The 16,539-nt window shown below is 34.5% G+C and overlaps 2 protein-coding genes across 2 annotated transcripts in view; one reads left to right on the forward strand and one right to left on the reverse strand.

The window, feature by feature from the left end:
* The window catches only part of LOC126779896 (catenin alpha), a 400,158-nt gene that overhangs the window by 71,178 nt on the left and 312,441 nt on the right, over nucleotides 1–16,539 (forward strand). The window lies entirely within an intron of this gene.
* LOC126779880 (zinc finger protein 729-like) lies at nucleotides 621–14,052 on the reverse strand. The gene is made up of 3 exons (XM_050504011.1): nucleotides 13,799–14,052; nucleotides 12,264–12,401; nucleotides 621–9,576 (listed from the first exon to the last, which is right to left on the reverse strand). The coding sequence occupies exons 2-3, from the start codon at nucleotides 12,373–12,375 to the stop codon at nucleotides 4,259–4,261; spliced, it is 5,430 nt and encodes a 1,809-aa protein (XP_050359968.1). The 5' UTR covers nucleotides 12,376–12,401; nucleotides 13,799–14,052; the 3' UTR covers nucleotides 621–4,258.

The following is a 16,539-nucleotide window of genomic DNA, read 5'->3' on the forward strand; positions in this document are numbered from 1 at the left end:
ATGTCCCTTGTGCCTGTAATTACCAAGTACTGCTGTTTTGCGGTAGAATATCTAATGAGTGGGTGGTACCTACCCAGACGAGCACAAAGTTCTACCACCAGTTATTACTGGTATACTATTGTATATAATATATAACATAACCGTGAATGAATTTCCATGTGCTTAATTCGTGTTTATTCATGTAGTGCTCGATAAAGTAAAACGTCGTGAGGAAATCTGTATGTATCGGATTTTGATTTAGAACATGTGTACTCAACCCACATTGGAGCAGGGTGGTGGAAAAAGCTCAATACCTTCTCCTCAAAAAGGGAGACGATGCCTTAGCCCAGCAGTGGGACATTCACAGGCTGTTACTGTACCCACTAACCCAAATAAGTGCAGTGAGGTGGAATAAGCCGAACCTTCTCAAAATGAGAGGCCCAGCACAGATATATTCATAAAAAAGCACTTTTTATCTTTCGGTGTCCAGAGATAAGCGTAAATGAAACTTCAAAACTAATTCAACATTTTTTTTAATTCAAATGCAATTTTACAAAGAGTATTCTTACGATTAAAGTCTAAGCCTTAAAACTACATGACAAAGAAAAAAAAAACAAATAAAAAAATTACCAACAAGGGCATTGAAATCTTTTCATTTAATTTACACTAGAATTAAATATAAGCTGTTAATCTAATAAGGCATTCACTTCTGAGAGATTTATTTTTAAAATTAACGGCTAACCATAGATCTTAGAGTAGACGTACGTCATTGGTATAGACGAAGGTATCGATTCTGTTAAAGAACTACTATCTCGTTCTAACCACATACTTGAGAGAGAGACAGAAATATGACATTTTTTATTTTCAAGGTTTCGTATTACAAAGTTAACGCGTGCGGTAAGTGGGTGTAATATTTTTGAGTTATGATCTATAAGCCAATTACAGACTTACGCTGTTCAAGTAATGAATACATATTTATACACTATATATTTGTAATTCACTGAAAACGATTTTTTTAAATACATTCAAGACATTGGCGATGTAAGAAATGTTAAACAATACTTACATCGCCAATGCGCCACCAACCCTGGGGACTAAGGTATTCTGGTTTGAAAGATGAGTCCGTTTAACTACAGGCACAAAGGATATAACATCTTAGTTCCTGAGGTTGGTGGTGCATTGGCGGTGTAAATGGCTAATATTACCGCGCCAATGTCTATTTGTGACCCATATGGCAGTCCATCTACTTATCACATATATAAAAGAGTATAATTTCGACAATTCATTAAAGCAACTAACCCTTATATACAATAATTTTAGGGTAATATGTCACTGAACAATTTGGACGTCTAGTGTGTGTAATGAAGTGCTATTGGAAAAAAAGAATTGTTGAATATCTACAGCCTATTCGAATCAAACAACTTGAGACATTAGACAAAATCAAATCGCGAAAAAAATGCCATTTCGAATATCGAAATTGCTATATCGGAACATTGGAAGTAAAACTAAAGTGTATATAAGTGGTTAAGTGTAACAGTGTCGTGTTGTATATAGAGATATATTATTCGAGAACTGTTTATATCAGTTGTGGGCAGATGGAGCTGATGGTAAATGGTGACCATCGCCTATAGACATTGACGCTGTAAGGAACATTAGACAAAATCAAATCGCGAAAAAAATGCCATTTCGAATATCGAAATTCCTATATCGGAACATTGGAAGTAAAACTAAAGTGTATATAAGTGGTTAAGTGTAACAGTGTCGTGTTGTATATAGAGATATATTATTCGAGAACTGTTTGTATCAGTTGTGGGCAGATGGAGCTGATGGTAAATGGTGACCATCGCCTATAGACATTGACGCTGTAAGGAACATTAACATTAGCGAATTTTCAAGACACGACATTATGATTAAGATACGTAGACTTACTAAAGCAACAGCAACTAACAAAATTCAGACATAATGACAATATTTTAACAACTAAACTCTTAAAAATAAAACTCTATATAATCAAATGATCTCGATACGTCTGTGCTAATTCCGCTGTAGACAATCTTTAAACCAATACGACAGGACCGTTGACTATTAATAAGACAGAGATAGCAATATTTTTACACCTCCAATGCTATTCTGTGTGCCTACAGTTCTTTAAAAGATTCGATAACTTTCTTTCTTTCACTAGATGGCGTTACTTTCATTCCATACAAATTGCCGTTAAAACAACCCGCTTTAAGCGCTGTAAGATCACACCGTCACTCGTGAAATAATAAAAACCGAAACGCGGTGTCACGCTAATTGTAAACTTTAAATTTTATTACTAATATATAATGAATGGCGCATATGACTTTTCGATATGAGTTTTGATTTCACTCTTATAAAATACATCTACAGTCCTGTAGCTTAAAGATCGCATACAACAAAACCAAACGGAACAAAATTAAACAAATTATCTTCCTTACTTATAAACATTATATAGCGGATAGCTTAAACAATGCTCTGTCTTTTTCTTTCGAATATCGAATCAATAATGACAGAAAGAGATGAATCAGTGTTTAACCCTCGCTAAGTCGCTAAGCTTATAAGTAAGGCCGTTTAAATTTAAACCGTTTCGTTTCAAAAAAAAGGTCATTCCTATAATTTCCATATAAACAAACATATTTCTTATAAAATAAATAATTAATAATCATATTGATATATAAACGCTAGACGCTAAAAAAGACCTTAAGTGCTCAATGTACTATCCGTTCATTTCCAGATCGCAGTAACCTCACCCCCGCTTCCCCGCACCGCGCCCGTCTGACCCGCTAAGTACGAAAAGCGACGCTTTAACGTACAACCGATATTATCAAAGCGCCTAATTTCTTTCAAAATATGCACTTTTTATAATCGCAATAGTGTGTTACCATACAATAAGTTAACATATTTACAGTAACAAAACATAATAATTATTTTTTTGTCAACGGTACTTGTAGTTATGTCTATGGCGTTATTTTCGCTGGCGACGGCCATCTCGAAATGAACGGCTAGTGAATATAATAAATCATTAAGGCTGACATTTTCACAGAGGTAGAACATAATTTCAAAGAGCTTTGTTTAAAATTTGTACAAAGTGCGAAAGAGACAACAAAAAGAGCGATAGCATGTAAACTCATTCTTTTCGCATTTACGTCACGTTCATTTTACGGGATGAATTCTTTTAAAGATATAATAAATGACCTCGGCGATCCGGTGCCTGTGTTTCATTATGAACGTTCAAATATATAATCCTATTTCAATCAGAAGAAGAGTAAAGTCAAATATAGAAATTTTTAATAAACATAAAATTGACGCCAATGGAACGGGTTCTTGAATAATCTCCGATATTCTCAATGGATTGAACAATTTGGACGTCAGATAGTACCGCTATAAACTTTTGAAGTGTAATAGAAAAAAAAAGTAGATTTCTTGAATAATCTGTAATATTCAGAATGGATTCGGGAAAAAAAAATTGCGTGGTGTATGATGATCTAAGTATTATGTCTATAATCTTCCTCGATTGGAATAGAGTATAATGCTATTACAAAGATTTGTTTATTAATTTCTTAAATATAATTTGTCGTTCATTATTTTTAGTTTTCTATCGATGGGATAAATATTTCAAATCCTCTCAAATATTAATTGTTCACTGTTGTGACCTTGTAACGAAAAGACTGGAATCCAAACATGACATATGTAAAAAAAAAAAGTGTGATACGTTTAGTATCAAATGTTAAAGCGATTGCAACAAAAATTTACGAAATGTATTATTTATACAATTTCCTGTAACTTTTTGGTCGCAATAACAAATTTATAAATCACTCAAATGTCTATACAAACATGTCACCGATTCATCTCGTCTTTTCACTGTCCACACGTTTAAATTAATATTTTAAACACCTAAAACACTTTAAAATATAATTTTAGAAAAAATATATCGATAATTTAGATTTCGAATCACATTTTAAATGTTTGAAACAATCAGACAAATCTATTAGAAGGTTCACGAAACTCGTATTAAATTTTCTGTACTCCGCTTTGCAATTGTACTTCACCATATACCATTCACTATATACCATTCCATTGATTCCACTTTTTATATAAATGTAAATTGTCGGTCGCTAGCTACGTAATTAATATATAGCCCTAGCTCTATGTAATTAATATTTAATGAATCACAATCTATGGAGGTATTTTCAACAAAACAGCGATCGAATCACTGTTCTATTTACAAGGACATTTATCCGGTGATACTAATGTATTCTTAACTTAACACCTTTTCTGCTTCAGAACTAGGCGCTGATACAATTTCAACATCATTGACACCTTTATTTACTTCTCTATCGTTAATGGGACTTATCGCTTCGTTTGAAACTCTACCCACATACTTTGCGTTAGATTCCGCAATTGAACACGTTGAATCAATGACGCTTTCGTCTTTATCATTCTTTTCATCTTCCGTATCGAAATGGGTTGTTGTAGTTACTAACTTCGATTTTAATCTATCCGCCGCGGAATACGTATCGACTTTAATATGGCCGTTATCGACATGGTATTCTTCGACGATTAATTCGTCTATACTGAACGTTTTCTCTCTATGACCCTTCATGTGACATCCGAGATACTCGCATAGAAATTGCAAATCGCACAGCTTACACGCAATGTATTCAGTTGGGTCCAATGCTACGTGGTTAGCCACGTGCTCTTGACACGCATCTGCGCACGTGAAGTAAACATCACATGCGCTACATTTGTACAGCTTGTTCGCCTTGTTGTCTGTTTGTTGTAAATTATTTTTAGCGTCCGTTGCTTTACTATCTTCATTAGTAACAGCTAATGGAGTTAATTTCACGTTCTCTTCAATAAGAGCGATTTGCTTGTCCGTTGCTTTAGGGCTAGCCGTTTTCCGAATATATGTCACGGAGTAATTTGGGTCGTGGCTTTGTTTAATATGACGCGTTAATGAGTTTTGCGTGAAAACTAAGTCGCATTCGGGACAGTTGAATTTTCTTTCGTCATGCCGACCTATAAACGTATGGCGATCCAGTGTTCTCTTGTGTAAGAAATTCACATTGCAAACATCACATTTGTAAATTTCTTCAATAGTACTATTACTTGATGAACTTCGCAAAGTATTTACTGAACTAGCAGTGTTTAGTTTGATATGCTTTTTGGGTACATCTCCTTCCGCGAAACTTTTTCGTTTGAGAGCAACTTGTTTATCACCATCAATAGATTCGTCCAATTCAGCATTGACTAATTCTTTATGAAATTGATTTTTCAAAGCTGTGTCGAACTCCAAATGATCAGACGGTAACGGTTTTCTTTCATAATGAACAACGGACAATTCGTCTCCATCGTGATGGAACTTAAGATGACGCGTCAGCGAATTCTGCGTGAAAATCAAATTACATTTAGGACAATTGAATTTTCTTTCATTGTGACGGCCGACATTAATATGATGGTCTAACGTCCTCTTATGTAAAAAGTTCAATTTACATATCTCGCAGTGGTAAATATCGTCGATAAAATTATCACATAACGGACTTGGCACTATTTTTTCTGATATAACGTTATTTACTTTTATATATTTACTTGGAACATTGTCTTCTATAAATGTCTTCCGTTTAACGGCTACTTGTTTATACAGATTGTCAATTTCGTCATCTTCAGACGAATTATCAATAATATTAATCATTTCATTATTCGGTTGATCTTTTAACGCTTTGCTTAAGCTCATATCGAATACGTTCAGCTTAATAAGGTCAGATAATGCTAAATTTCTATCGTGATGAATTTGCTTATGTCTTGGACAACTGTGGCATGACAGTGTAATGTTACATAAGTCACAGCTAGTTGGCTTCATCACAATCACGTGTTCAGCTTTCACGTGATTGAATATGGCTCTAAACGATGTAAAGTGAATCCCACACTTGTTACAACGATACAAGCACTTTGTTTCGTCATATTTTTCTCCAGCTTTACTGTCTATAGTGACGATGAATAGTTTACCGCTTCGTGGACCACATCTTCGCAATTTTTTGTGTAAATTTATCATTGATTTGTGGAAAATAAGTGCGCACGAGTCACATTTAACACCAACGTTGTCAGTGGAACATGAATTCTGGTGTTTCAGTAAAGCCGACGGCGTTACGAAGAGCAAATTGCATTCTGTACATTTGAAATTCCTCAAATGTGCAAATCTCAGGAATTGTGGATCGTCGTATTCGGTTTTCGTTTTTTTTTTATTTAGTTTCAAATGCCTCGGATTTATTTTCGTCTTTTTATATTTCGATATCATTAAATGTGTAGCCGGCTTCGATTTCTGTGGGCATTGCTTTAGAACGTCTTTGCTTTTGAATTTCTTTATAACTACATTATTCCTCGTGAAATTCTTATCTTCGTGCAACTTCTCGTGTATTTGCATACGGGAACAATGGAATGGCATTTCGCATAATCGACACACTTTCTGATAGTTGTCACTTATACATATGTGTCGTTTTATATTCATCTCTTTGTGCAAACAGACGGAACAATCTGAGCACTGATATAAAACTACTTGGTCTTCCTTGCGTCGCTCTCTTTCTATTTTACCGTTTTTAAATATGAATACGTTGATATTATATTTCGTTAGTTTAAATTTATCGTGATACATGAGGTGTTTGTGCAAATGTGACGATCTAAACCATAAATGGCATTTCGGACACTGTTTCTTCTGTTTCGTCGTGCTGCAGAAATGTTTCACGACGTTATTCCTGAAAACGCAAACGCCGCACTTTTTGCATTTGTAAAAATTGTGTACTATCGACGAATCGATCTTTTTGTACTTCGAACGAACCAAGAATTTTGGTTGATTCTTGCTGTCCTTGGCGATGAGCTTCTTCTTAGCTACATACATGTGGTATTCAACGTGCTTCTTGTATTTTGATTTGTTAATTAATTTCCCGCAATGTTGACAACGAATGAACTTCAAACTTTCGGGATTGCTCTTCGATTTCAGCGAATCGTTGACGAATATATCTTTATTGTCATTAAATGATATAATTCTGAACGTTTTGTTTGTGATCAGGTGTTTTTCGTGCAAAACGCTGTGCGATTTTAAAGAGCCCCTCGTCGAAAAACTCAAATGGCACATTGAACAATTAAATTTGGTCGGATTAACGCAATTAGAACGATTCTGGGCGTGTTCGGCGACAGCGTTACAATCGATGATCACTTGACAGACAACGCATTGGTACAGCGTCAAATCAATCGGTCCATCAACCGACAGCTCCATTCGAACGCTTCTCGTGTGCTTATATTTGCTTTTATTTAAAATTTGATCGACTTGCTCCTTCGCTAATGCTTTAAATATATTAAACCAATCGTCCGTTAAAAGAGTATCGTAATTATAACGGAGAATTTTGAAAGAACTTTTGGTCACACTGTTCGCTAAATGGAATTGTTTATGCTTCTCGTAACAATCGCCGACAATTTGTATGTCACATATCGAGCAATGATTTATAGTGATATTGTAGCTTTCCATATTACAAAAGTGGTTCTGACTATGCTCTACTACTTCGTCGTAATCGTCCAGAATCGTGTCACAAATCTCACAGAGGTAGAGTATATTCCAGACGGTTTTCAATGACTCGTATTTCTTTATCAGTTCCGGTATATTTTCGTTGTAAACTTTCTTCTTTTCGCCTGAATACTCGTGGAACGGAACGTGTAACTTATACGCGAGGTCACTGAACTTTTCACCACAATAAACACAAACTTTAGCTTCTTCAACGTTACACACGTGGCTCTTTAGAGCGACACCACTGAAAAACATCACTTTACAATTGGTGCACTTCTTGAAATCCGGAAACGGTGGATTGATTTTCTTCAAACTTTGCGTGTTCTTGAACGTGAGATCGCGAAGTTTTAAATGTGGAAATTTCTTGTGTTCTTTCTTGTGCGTCTCGAAGCTCTTCGTCGAAAATTTGAGTCCGCACAACTTGCAAATACATTTCATGAGATATTTATTGCATTTACCAACGTTGTGTTTATCCGTTAACTTATTGACCTTCATGAAACACTGGCACGTGGGACAGTAGTAGTAGAACTTCTCCTTCTTCAGTTGACGTGGTTCTTTTTTTAAATTAGCCGTCTTTACGTCCGTTTGTTTCTCGATCGTCAATTGATCAGCGCTGACGTAATCAACGACGACAAATTGTTCCGAACCCAGCTCGTTATGTATTCTTTTATGTTTTGTTATCGCATGCTCGTGGATACGAAAATTGCATATATTACACAGCACGGAGTTGCTCTCCGTGCAGCCGTTTATGTGATACTTGAGTAGTGTTCTCTCATCGAAGCAAATCTTGCAAGCTATACATCGGCACAGGAGTTTGTTTAACGTGTTGCCCTCGACTGTTATAACTCTGAATCGATCGATCGTGTTGTGTTGCGTCACGTGATTTTGACGGTCGACCAGTTTGAAAGAACGTCGGCACTTTCCACACTTCCATTCGCCTTTCTTCAGCGCACAACGCTTCGTGTGCTCAGCTGCTACTGTACAAGATACGAAGTGCAATTGACATTTATTGCATTTGAACAACGCTGATCTCGGTATTGGCCTTCGATTAAGATCGATTTTTTGGGGTGATAGTTTCTTGGGCGATACCGGTTCCAATTTTATTTTCTTCTCCAATTTAATCTGTCGACTTGTGACGTCACTTGATTTACTCGTATGGATAGCAGCTCGGTGTATCTTCTCTGAATACGCGGACGGAAACCTTAGATTACATACTGGACATACAAATTTATCATTTTCAGCCTTATCCACTGTTTTCTTATAAAACTCCGGATGGTGGTATAATATATGGCCGTTATAACTCTTGTTGTTTTTGAACTTAGCGACACAGAACGCACAATTGTAATTAGTTGACACACGCTCCGGCAGAGCAGGCAGCTGCGTTTGATGTTGGTAGGTCACGTGACTGATTAGCTTGTTTATATATTTGAAATAGCACGAACAAATTGGACAGCGGAAACATTCGACTATCGAATGCACTCTCTTATGTAGCTTACACGCCATCTCAGTCTCCAGCACGAGATCGCAAAATTCACACGCAAACTTCCTCGGCAGCAGCTCGTACGAGTGTTTCAGTAGAGCTATTTCGTCCGGAAACGCGACGTTGCAATGGTTGCACAGATTAACGTTAACCTCACACACTTCCTGTTCGAATTTCAATCTCGCTGATATTGAACTCTTACTCGTACTCTTGATGGCCTTGTTATGCCTAACAGCTATTAGGAACGAGTGCGCCGTCATTTTATGGGAATCCAGTGAATTTTCGGTGGGAAATAAAATCTGACAAGTATGGCAATAACATGGGCTGTTCGCCAATAAAACACCCCAGTCTTCTAATACCACATAAGATTCTAGAAGTTTTGGCACGGTTCCTTCGTCGTCTGATGATGAATCAGAAGCACATGGTTTGGTTCCAAGGATAATTCTGTTTTGGAATAGATTAGGGATCTCCGCGTCAATGTCCTCGGGGTCCGTTTCATATTGGAGTGTATCAATATGCTCATTACCAAAATCAAGGTCTTCTGTAAAGACATAAAGTTAACACAACATATTATATACAAAAGATCAGTTTTAATAAAGGACGTAAATTTTGGTCCTACCCTCCGATAACTACTTGTATACATCGTTGGATAGGTATTGAGCTGAACGAAAGATATTATGACTCCCAGTTTTAAATCACGAATGTATTACAAGTCTCTATTGGAGAGTGAGAACAAAGATTCTGTTACTTATTATTAATTAAACTCTTTGTAATGAATCGTTAACTTCTGTAACATTTGAATTATTAAAAATAACACATATATAAAGGTTACATAAAGAAAAATAAAAATTATAAAGTGGTCGCCAATTTGACGGGCCGGTTGGCGTGGTAGGTAGATACTCGCCTTTCACGCCGAAGGTTGAAGGGTTCGATAACTACCCAGGACAGACATTTGTGTGCATGAACATGTCTGTTTGTCTTGAGTCTGGGTGTAATTATCTATATAAGTATGTATTTACAAAAAAAAAATAGTATATCAGTTGTCTGATTTATATATTATAAGCTCTGCTTAGTTTGGGATCAGATATTCGTGTGTGAATAATGTCCCAGGAATTTGGACTAGAGAGTCAGAGAGTATGACAAAAAGAGGACAATCATAACAGTCCTATGATAAACACGGCTCACTACAGGACATCTTGTTTTTGAATTTTGCTAGCAGTCTTAAAACTTCCTAGTATCAATCAATGTACTCTAATATTGAAAACAAACAATTTTTTTTAATAAAGCTGTGTTTCATAACACAATAAGAAAATATTAAAAAGTGTTATCCGATATCGAAAGACTATCAAATACAATACAAGACTATTGTAGGCATCGACAGATATTTATTTATTTATTTAAAATAAACACCAATCTACTGGTGGTAGAGCTTTGTGCAAGCTCGTCTGGGTAGGTACCACCCACTCATCAGATATTCTACCGCAAAACAGCAGTACTTGAATGAGCTAGAGTAATTACAGACACAAGGAACATAACATCTCAGTTCCCAAGGTTGGTGGCACATTGGTGATGTAAGCTATGGTTAACATTTCTTACAATGCCAATGTCTATGGGCATTGTTGACCGCTTACCATCAGGTGGCCCACATGCTCATCCGCTTTAGATATTAATAATAAACAAACAATTGTAGTAAATATGTAGCATGTAAATATGTTATTCAATCTACTCACCGATAACATATACACAAATAATCACACACACATACACACATAACACACACACACACACACACATTCTTTCACAAGCACATATTCACAAGCATACATTATTTCTATTAGCATAAGTACTTATTACTAAATAATATATTGTAAAAGCTTTAGTGTTTCTCCGATATACTACAAAATTCAATAAATAATTTCCTAACCCAAGAGGGGGAGCAATGGCCTAGCTATCGTAGGGCCAGGTGGTGCAGTGCACCAGGGCCCTGACCTAAGGGGGCCCTCTAACCACAACTTTGAAAAGAGAGGAGCATAAAAGATAAAAGAAAAAAAAAACTTGTGTGGACGGGGAATTCTGTTATAAATTGTTTTTTTTCCCTTTATTGATCTCATCTGTATAATAAATATTCTGTATTATCATGTGCGTCATTGTTTATTTATTGACATTTTGATTTAGCTTACTAGGGATAAGTTGAGCTCACTGTTTCGAATTCTTGTTCCTATCTATAATTTTGAAGATCAAGCTACGCGGAAAGAGGGGATGAGGGCCCGATTCTTTCCTTATGCACCAGGGCCCTTGTCCACCTTGCTACGCCACTGAGGGGGAGCCAGGAGACTCTTAATACAGGGCAACATATTTTGGGCTCCTGCCTCCCACATACAAATGTATTTATTATTATATATAACAAAAAAAGTAAACATTCTTGACTGTGGGAGAGAATAAATAAATTTATTATTATTATTATGTTAAACTATATGTTTTACTTGCTATTATATGTCACTAAATGTTTGTAAAGTGTGTGCAATAAAGGATTAATAAATAAATAATTTAAAATTGAGGCAAATTAAGGACAACTCCAATGACATATAACCCTTTATCTTAAATTGAAATTAAAGTATATCTATTGACATAAGATTAAAGTAGGACTAGTTTCCCCCAGCGATTTCACCCACATGCTGTTCTGGGCTTGCAAAATTTCATGATCAGTTGAATAGTTAACATGAAAGCACAACAAACATACAACCAAACAAAGAATGTCTAATATATTTGTATAATGTTTTGTGTTTACTGTACTCTAAGTTATAAGTAACATCAATAAAAGTTATAAAATAATATAATAATAATACCCTTAGACATTATTCACACACATTCTAATCCCAAACTAAGCAGAGCTCGTACTATGGAAACCAGAAAACTGATATACTACATATACTACTTTTCTTGTGTTAATACATACTTATATAGATAATTACACCCAGACTAGGGACAAACAGACATGTTCATGCACACAAATATCTATCCTGGTGGGAATCGACCCGACAACCTTTCGGCATGAAAGCCAAGTATCTACCAATCATACCAACCGTCCCAAATAAACCTATGTAACAAATTATAGGTCCCTAGACTAAATAATATTGGCTATGTGTTGGTCAGTGAAAACAAACACTTTTATAAGTACAGATACTTATAACTTTGCAAAAGAATTAATTTGAAAAAGGGCTTTGTTACCTTCTTCATAGTCGATCACTTCAGTCTTGATATTTGTTATATCAGGAAATATATTTTTAATAATTGGATTGTCTAAAACATCATGTTCCTCTATATCTATATCGTCAGCCATGGTTGCACTTGAAGTCCGGATCCCAGCTAGAATATAATTAAAAAGTATTAAAAACTTAAATAAATTTAATTAGTGGTACGGCTTTGTGCAAGCCCATCTCGATTGGTACCAGTCACTCAACACATATTCTACCACTAAAAAGCAGTATTGTTGTGTTCAGATTGGAAGGGTGATAGACCCAGTGTAACGTAGCACAAGGGACATAAGATGTTAGTTCCCACCGTTGATGATGAATTGGTGATGTAAGGAATAGTTAATATTTCTTACAGCACCAAAGTCAAGGTATATCATCAGGTAGTCCATCTGCCCGTCCTACCATATTAGGCACTCGTCCACTTACCAAATAAAACGAATACTGCGTACATATGAGATATATAACATATTCCAGAAGCATAAGTAAAGATAATAAAATAACTTTGACCAAAAATTGACTTATCATGTAATTGGTCAAGATTTTTAGTAATCTTTGGTATTAATTATGGATAAAAATGGCAATTTGAATGTCGGTGAAGTTGTGTTCAGAATGTTGAAAGAAAAATTAAAGTTGTATTATAAATAAAGATATATTATTCTCAAACAGTTTGTAGTACATAACACAGCAGAGCCATTAGCGAAACGCATGTAATATGTTAATTTTAAGTTAAGTTATGTCAAAATCTATGTATGTGTTTTGTACATCACTTACAATTATTAAATTTCAATTTACAATTAGATCCAGTAATCATTCAAGTTGATTTAGTTGCAGGATAAAAAGTGTTATTTTATTAAAAACATGTTTTCCCCTTATATTGACATAATAATAGGGAATCCATTTTTATTTGTAATGTTCAAAGAGATATATCACATTTTTTGGTATAACAATTATTGTTTGTCACATAGCTAGATAATATTGAACAAAACATGCTATGAAACTGTCATAATATTGTTTTCTTAAAATCATGATGGAAATAGTTTATTCATGATCTTTAAATTCCATAAGACTATCATTTTTTTTCGAAATTTCATTAATTATCTTATAAAAGAATATTTATAAGATAATCAATGTATGTACCTACCAGGGACATAAAGGCCTATCAGTGATTTCAAAGTTGTTGTTATTATATTTAAAATACAAATTTAAATAATTTAATAAGTCATTATTGATATTGTGGTTTTGCTATTAGCGAGAATCTAACGAGTTTTATAATTAAAAAATTTATTACACCAGATAATGACCATTAAGATAAAACTATAAATACATGTTATTTATATTGTTGAAATAAGTTAACTAGGCATGATTTTTACGAAAAAGAATTGTTACGTATAGACGTTCAATTATATACATATGTAGAATTGAATATAAGTACATCGTTGCGTATAAAAATAGCTCGTTGTGTATAAAAAGCCGAATAGAAATTATGTATTAAATAATAACTTTACTTACGTGTACATAAACTATGATCAGTTCGTTCCCCAGTTTATAGTTAAATAGTTCTATAATCTGTACTATAAAATAGTAATGAATATTATCGTTTACATTGGTATCGTTGGAATAATTTTGTATTAATAACGCTCCTCAAAAATGTTGTTTAACGGGAATGTTGATGTGTTATGAAAACGTTGATGAATTTACATTTAATTTATTTTACGTGATTTCACTTAAAACATTATATTATAAAAACGATTAATCTGCTGTTGATTATGTTTAAAAACAAAATTATATAGAACACTGAGAAGTAATTCTTTGACATATAAAACTACGGTTTTTTATAACCTATTTTATGTTTTGATGTGCAATCCAGCATATTAATACATTTGATCAGAAAGGAAGAAGGAACGGAATACACATTTAGCATTACACGCATAATTTTACTTCGTGTTATATATAATTTTATATTGTTAATTTTGTAATATGTGAAGATTATAGATAAGACAATTTTAGCATTAATTAACTTTATACACTTCTATAATTCTTTCATTACTAAATTTTTGTAGAAACGAAACGTACTGCCTATTTTTTCGGAAAAAGCATTGTTTATAACTGTAATAATTAAAATATTGACATATTCGCTAACTAATTTTGTTATTCATAATAAAATTTAACCATTTTACATAATTATATTAAATGTAAAGCTAAAACCGATTTTGATTTGGAATGTAGATACCGAAAAGAATAGGCAAAATATATGATCTATTTTTTTACTTACACGTATTCTCAAATTAAATTATGTAAACAATGACATATAAACAATGATAATTATTTACCATTATAATATAGTTAGGAGATTCCTTGATCCATATAAAAGCGTTTAAAAAAAAAGACGTGCGCTAATTTAAAACCACCATTTTGTTTTAGTAGATAGAAAAGTAAAGTAAGCAATTCGTATATTCACAAAGTATAAAGTTTCACTTCTGGATGCTAAATATATACTAATTTATGAAAAAACTAACGTTACTCTTTTTTATCCAGGTTATGTTTGTCATGGATGTACGCCAAAACCTCAGAAACTTGAAAACAATCAAAAACTCCTGCACCTAAACTCTTGTGGTCTTGTAGGATTTACCGTTTCATCAGCTTTTCAGCGTTAGAGAAAATAGAGTGCACTTGTCGTTAAACACAAACTTGTACACTATAATATGCCCTGCACACCAGCTCCGGGTATCAACTGCGATTTTTCGTCAGAAAAAATCCAATAATAACAATGTGCAGCCAGTCTTACGTTAACAGTGCATTTTCGTAATTGTACTCTAATATGGGAATTTCTTGAATCCTTAGTATTGTTAGGAATATAGGCCAATTATTAAAAATAATAATATTGTCTATTGTTTAATCCTAATTTCTTTGATTAGAAAATTGAACTCGATTCTGTTATATGACAATCCAAAAGTACCGCCACTGACCTTGGGAACTAAAATTTTATGTCCCTTGTGCCTGTAATTACACTGGCTCACCCTTCAAACCGGAAGACAACAATAACAAGTACTGCTGTTTTGCGGTAGAATATCTGATGAGTGGGTGGTATCTACCCAGACGGGCTTGCACAACGAATAAACGTATAATTTTTTTATTGTTTGCTTGTTCTTCTCGGTAGAATCTACATACATACAAATAAATAATAACTTGCTTAATCTAACTAACGTTAAGTATGTACTAATATTGTCTGCCTCATTAGTCTAGTGGCTTGATGTAAGGCCGCAGACCCGGAAGTCCTGGGTTCAATTCCCAAGTTGGGTCAATAAAAAATATTGGGTTTTTTGTCAGTAAATTCTCAGTAGCATCCCGGGATCGCACGTAAAGCCGTTGGTCCTGTGCCTGAACTCTTTCCGGTCGTGTCGGATTGCCGTCCTATCAGATTATGAGTGTTAGGGAATAGAGAGTGCACCTGTGTTTGCGCACATGTGCACTATAATATCTCCTGCGTAGTTGGCTCTTTTGAGATTGGCCGTCGAGGCCGAAATCGGTCTGGAGGACATTATTATTACTAATATTGTATTATAGTAGTATGTCATTAAAAGTTGAAATATATATTTAGTATATAAACAAACAAACAAAAAAAAAACTATATATTTTTGTATTCATACATTATTTACACGGAAACGTTAGTTTACACATTAGACATTTAAATTTCTCATTTTCAATATTTACCACTGTTTTATTATAAATCTCTCGGTGGTATAAAGATATATGTATGTTATATTTTAAATGATTTTTTGGCTTGGCAACACAGTACGCACATTCGTTATTAAATAATACAGGCACTGACAGTTCGGGCAGCTTCGTTTCATGTTGGTCGGTCACGTGACTGCGTAGCTTGTATACAACTGTATAATAACAAGAACAAATTGGACAGCGGAAATATTCGCCTTTCGGATGTATCCCACATGCGATCCCAGTCTGGAATCCGAGATCACAAATTTCACACGCAAACTCTTTCGGCAGAAACTCGTGAAAGTGTTTCAGTAGAGCTATTTCGTCAGGAAACACGACGTCGCAATGTTTACAGATATTATCATTAACCTCAACCACATCCGGTTCGAATTTCAAACTCGGTGATATTGAATTTTTACTCGGACTCTCGATTGCTTCGTTATTCTTGTCGGTTATTGGTAACGAGTGTGCTGTCATATTATGGGAGTCCAGCTGGTTTTCTAACGCCACATTAATTTTTAGAAGTTTTGGTACCT

Source organism: Nymphalis io, chromosome 30 (genome assembly GCF_905147045.1).
Source record: "Nymphalis io chromosome 30, ilAglIoxx1.1, whole genome shotgun sequence".
NCBI classification, from domain to species: Eukaryota; Metazoa; Arthropoda; class Insecta; order Lepidoptera; family Nymphalidae; genus Nymphalis; species Nymphalis io.